Here is a 4,710-nt window from a genome sequence, read left to right as displayed (position 1 = left end):
AAACAGAGCTTGGAAGAAGGAAATTAATCCTGACAGAAAAACTTGTACTACTGGGTAAAGGCAATTTTCTTGACCCATCCCTAATCCCTAGAGATTAAAAAAACAAACAAAGAAAAACTCCTATGGACAATCAAAGAGGAAGCATATTTGTCCCTCTGTAACGGGGCAATGCGGCCCCTCCGAGGTTATTTACAACACTGGCTCTGGAGAGCAGAGCCCTGCCAGTCCTTCTGAGATGAGCAGTCACAGCTGCCCATTGGGGAACCAATCAAGTCTCTGGCCGGTGTCTGAAGAGCCTTCCCGTCCACGTCCGGGCGGTGAGGGCGAGAGGGGCCTGGGGGATCTGGTCCAGCTCTAGCCTTTGATGACAGCAATGGGCCTCAGTTTGATGGCCTTCTTGCTGATCCCAGCATCATGGCAGGTATTCACCACATCCGTCACGTTCTTGTACGATTCGGGAGCCTGCAGGGGAAAAAGCGAACATTTTAAGTCTACTTAAAATGGAAATTTTAAAAGTATTAAACTTCAAGTGCACTCCAGGAAACAAACTCAAAATACTGAGATTATTGATTTTTCTATCAAATGAGTAACAATTAAGATAATGATTAAGCTTAATGCTGGTAAGGTGACACTCACTTTTACTTTATGTTATTTCTGTATTTCTTAAAGCACACAAATCAGTGTAACCATTCTACGTTAGTGGCAATTATCTCTGGATGGTGGACAACAAAAGGCAATTTCAATTTTTTCCCTTTATGAATTTCTGCAGCTGACCCAAGTACACGGAACATATTTTGTAAAAAGCTATTTAATCTAAACACATAACTGTAATTGTGTGTGCATGTACAGATTACATGTAAGTTCTTAGCAAGACCCCCACACCTTCCTTATCCACCTGGTCTTTCCAACATAATGATTCATCCTACCACACACATCTGTAACATGACCTTGCCCCGCCCCCCACCCCCAATCCCCGCAGGGCCTGGTACCAGACCCTTCTGAAGGTTCAGAACCCCAGTTCTGAAACGTGACTCCTGTGGCCTCTGGACTGCCTTCCAGTGAGCGGTGCACACTCTGTCCCACCCTCCTTTCTCTGAACAGTTCCCTCCATCCACCTTTTCTGACACACCGCTCTCACCATGAGGCCACCCCCTACCCCCTACTGTTTTCTGCCCTAAACTGGGCCATGCCCTTGGGCCCCAAGGTGGGTGACAGGTACTTGCTCTTCCCAATGGTTTCTCTCAGAACTCCCAGGTCTGAATCTTGAATCTCACCTCTTCTTGGACTTTTGTTCTAGTCAGTGCCTCACCCAAGAGTCTCCACTCTGGCTCACTGCTACTCTCTCTGCTCTGATGTCAACACCCAGGGAGAGGGTCCTATCAGGACCGATTTCTGCACCCCATTCATTCCCTCTTAGGGTCACACCTCAGTGCTGACCAAGGACCACCACCTCTCCATACCCTCCCCACTTCCAGGGTGCTGACCACAACCTAGTTTTCTAGCTCACTCCCCTATGCAGCCAGTCTCCAACCACCCTCGGAGCCCAGCATGATCCACCATCCCTTTGTGCCACCCTCAACAGTCTGGTTCCTCCACCACTGCCCTGTCCTTACCTGGAGAAACCACTCCTTTGGTCTGAGCCAACTGAACTAAGTTTCTGCTCATGCTTAGACCTGTCAAGGGGGCTTCCGAGAGTTCATGGGAACCGAAATCGATGAAGCCCACATTAACGATCAACCATAACAAAGGACTGCAGAGCATCTGTTATCTCGGATTATGATGAACTGGAAAATGGCAGGGAGTGTCTTCTAACCCGTGGGGTTGGTCATGTCAGGGGAACGCGGCTGCCACCATGGCTCAGCCTTCCGCTGCTGGACAGGAGAGGGCTGCGTTCCCAACCCGGAGCCTCTGGGGGACTGCAGACTTAGGGACCTGCTCTTGCAAAGATGATACCCTTAGAAGCCTAATGGGCCAGTCCCGCTCGGCCCTGTAGGGTCACTCTGAGTGGCAGCGCTTTGCTGGCACACAACAGTTTGCTAGGGCACTGAGCTTCTGGATGGCTGCCCCTTAACTTTTCAGACAGGAGTGATGCTGCGTCTAATTTCAATACTGGTGCATGTGTACACAGGCAATTTAAATAAACGCTTTACTCCCTTGTGATTCAGACAAAACCTTATTTTCCCAAACATTTCTTCCACCTTTCTGAAGACTGCTTTCAAGTTTAAACAGTAAAGTTTTGCAAAAGAAAGATTACAATGAGTTCACTCAAACTCCCTTTGAAAGTCTGCTATGGAGAGAGACTGTACATGGAAAGTAAAAACTATAGTTAAGGACTTGGCTCTTAGGAACCTCCTAACAAAAGAGAAAGCAAGACAAACTGTAAACAAAGTCATTTCAGAAGCAAGCATCATTTCTGCTAATAACATCCTAAATGGCCACCTCTGTATACTAGCAAGAATCATGTCTGTGGCTTTCTGCTGGATGTTTAAATCTTACCTCTTCCATAACCAGTTTTGGGGAGGCGACACGGATTGCAATTCCCATATCTGCCAGCTTGTCCAGGACATCCTGGAAATCCAAGTTCCGCCTGGATTTCGCTCGAGACAATGCACGGCCCTAGGACGACAGGGTGCGTTTCCTATGAATCAGGGCTAACGCTGTGCGGACCCGGCCACTGCTGGCAGATGCAGGGTCCTTTGGCCTTTTCACCCACAAAGAGTTAGCAGAAAACAACTTCCGTCTACTTTATTAACTTTAACAGGTGTCCTGATATCCTCCTTCAAAAAGACATTCTTCCTTATGCAAAGCATTTTGTATTTAAAGTGAGGTTCTGTGTATTTGTTGAGTTAATGATGCATGTAAAGTAAATATAGTTAATTATCCAGAGTGCATCTGTCACCACAAAAACTTGGTGGGGCTTAAAAGGGTTCTTCAGCCTCTGCCGGCTAGACTACATGAGCACTTGTTGGGGAGGCTGCCTGCAGATCCCCAGCATGTACCCACTGGATGCCACCTTCCTGGGTTCCTGAGTGACCATCAAAATGAACACCTGGGTGGTGGTTAAAAATCAAAAGCTCGGACAGTGCCAGATGTCACCGAGTAGGGGTGGCATAAGACCCAACCAAGAGGCAGACGTTAAGGACCACTGGGGCAGGGGAAGCAGTGGGGAGGGCAAAGATCAGGGAAAAGGTGGGCCCAAAGCGTATTCTTTGAGAGAAGACTCCTCAGACCTTCTCTAGCCCTGCACCAGGACAGAGCGAGGCACTCTTCAGCAGACCAAGCCCTTTCTCCCGGGCTTGGTTCCCTTACCGCTCCATGGCAGGTGGTGCCAAAGGTTTCCGTCATGCCCTGCTCAGTGCCGGTGAGGACGTAACTACAGGTTCCCATGGTGCCGCCAATGAGCACGGGCTGTCCGGTGAGCTGGGGATGCACACAAAGCACACCCGTTAGACCCCAGAAGCAGGGGCTTTAGTGCCCTGTGGGAGAACCCGGGGCCTCCCACCCAGTGCCTCCTGGCAGGGTCCTGGGGAAACAGTCTCAGGCATCTGTGACTGGGAAGGTGGACGCAGGGGGGTGCCTGAGGACCAGTAAAGATGCCGCACAGACTGACCCAGACTGCAGAGCCAACTCCAGGTGCCACTGTGGGAGTCACGAGGAGGCCAGCCTGGGAAGGCACCTGCCGCAGGGGGCGCAGCGCTCTGTCACTAGGGTTGCTGCAGCTGGCCACCGAGAGGAGGAGAGGAATTCTGTGCAACTGGACCCTAGTCTTTGTCACACTCCAGAGCAGTGTTTCCCAAAGGGGGTGACACTGTCCCTGCTGGGGGCTGGAACCATCTGGGGGCTGCACAAGCAGTTACCTAATACTTTATGCTAGATAACGGGTTACTATGTGTTTAATTACCGGGGGTGCTGAGTAATTTTTTTCCTGAGGAGGAGGCAATATGCCAAATTAATTTGGGAACCTATGTTCTAGAACGTCTTCCGATAATTCAAAGACCTTAAATTATTTGTAACTGAGGAAACTACATCTCAACTCGCTAAAAACTCACCGCCACCATGAGTCGATGCTGACTCACAGCGACCCTACAGGACAGCAGACAACTGTCCCTGTGGGTTTCCGAGGCTGTAACTCTTTAGGAGAGTAGAAAGGCCCATCCTTCTCCCACGGAGCTGCTGGTGCTTTGAATGGCTGACCCTTCAGCTGACGCTGCACAGGGGTTACCTGGTAATCGACGGCGATGAGGGGGTGGTGCGGCGGGAAGGCCCGGGTGGAGCCCTTCCTGTGCACCAGCAGCGTGCGCTCCTTGCCGTCCACCACGTGCTGCTCGACCTTGGCGATGTTGTGGGACACATCGTAGATGACGTGCAGGTCCAAGTCGTCAGGGGTGGTGTTGAAGACCTTGGCAAAAGCCTGCCGGAAACCGCGGCCGGTTAAAGGCAGCCAGGACCAGCTCTTCACACCGGAGCTTACTGACTGGGGCTCGGGCTGTCCTCAGTGCAGAGCCAATGGTCCACCTGTGCCTTTTTGGTCATCTAGCCAGGGCTGGCCAGCCAATCCTGGTCCTCTCAACACTTTAAACCTGAGCCAAGAGCCCTCGCCCCTGTACAGTTCTTCCATTTGACTTTAGAAGCACATGTACGGACTGAAAGAGTTTCACGTGGCTCGTGAGCAGCAGTCTGCAGACCCTGGTCTACCCCACCCTTGGCCTT

General features: G+C 50.8%; 1 protein-coding gene across 1 annotated transcript in view; it reads right to left on the bottom strand.

Moving 5' to 3' along the window:
• Positions 1–301: 301 nt before the first annotated feature.
• The window catches only part of RTCB (RNA 2',3'-cyclic phosphate and 5'-OH ligase), a 20,162-nt gene continuing 15,753 nt past the window's right edge, over positions 302–4,710 (bottom strand). Inside the window, exons 9-12 of the mRNA XM_045291151.1 lie at positions 4,223–4,486; positions 3,310–3,420; positions 2,497–2,616; positions 302–462 (exon numbers count right to left, since the gene is read on the bottom strand). Coding sequence (XP_045147086.1) covers positions 355–462; positions 2,497–2,616; positions 3,310–3,420; positions 4,223–4,486 — 603 coding nt within the window. The 3' untranslated portion in view covers positions 302–354. The remainder of the gene's footprint in view (positions 463–2,496; positions 2,617–3,309; positions 3,421–4,222; positions 4,487–4,710) is intronic.

Source organism: Echinops telfairi, unplaced genomic scaffold, assembly GCF_000313985.2.
Source record: "Echinops telfairi isolate 266 unplaced genomic scaffold, ASM31398v2 ScPeMD7_2;HRSCAF=8, whole genome shotgun sequence".
Classification (NCBI taxonomy): domain Eukaryota; kingdom Metazoa; phylum Chordata; class Mammalia; order Afrosoricida; family Tenrecidae; genus Echinops; species Echinops telfairi.
The sequence above is the reverse complement of the archived record's forward strand: the minus strand, read 5'-3'. Positions and strand labels throughout refer to the sequence as shown.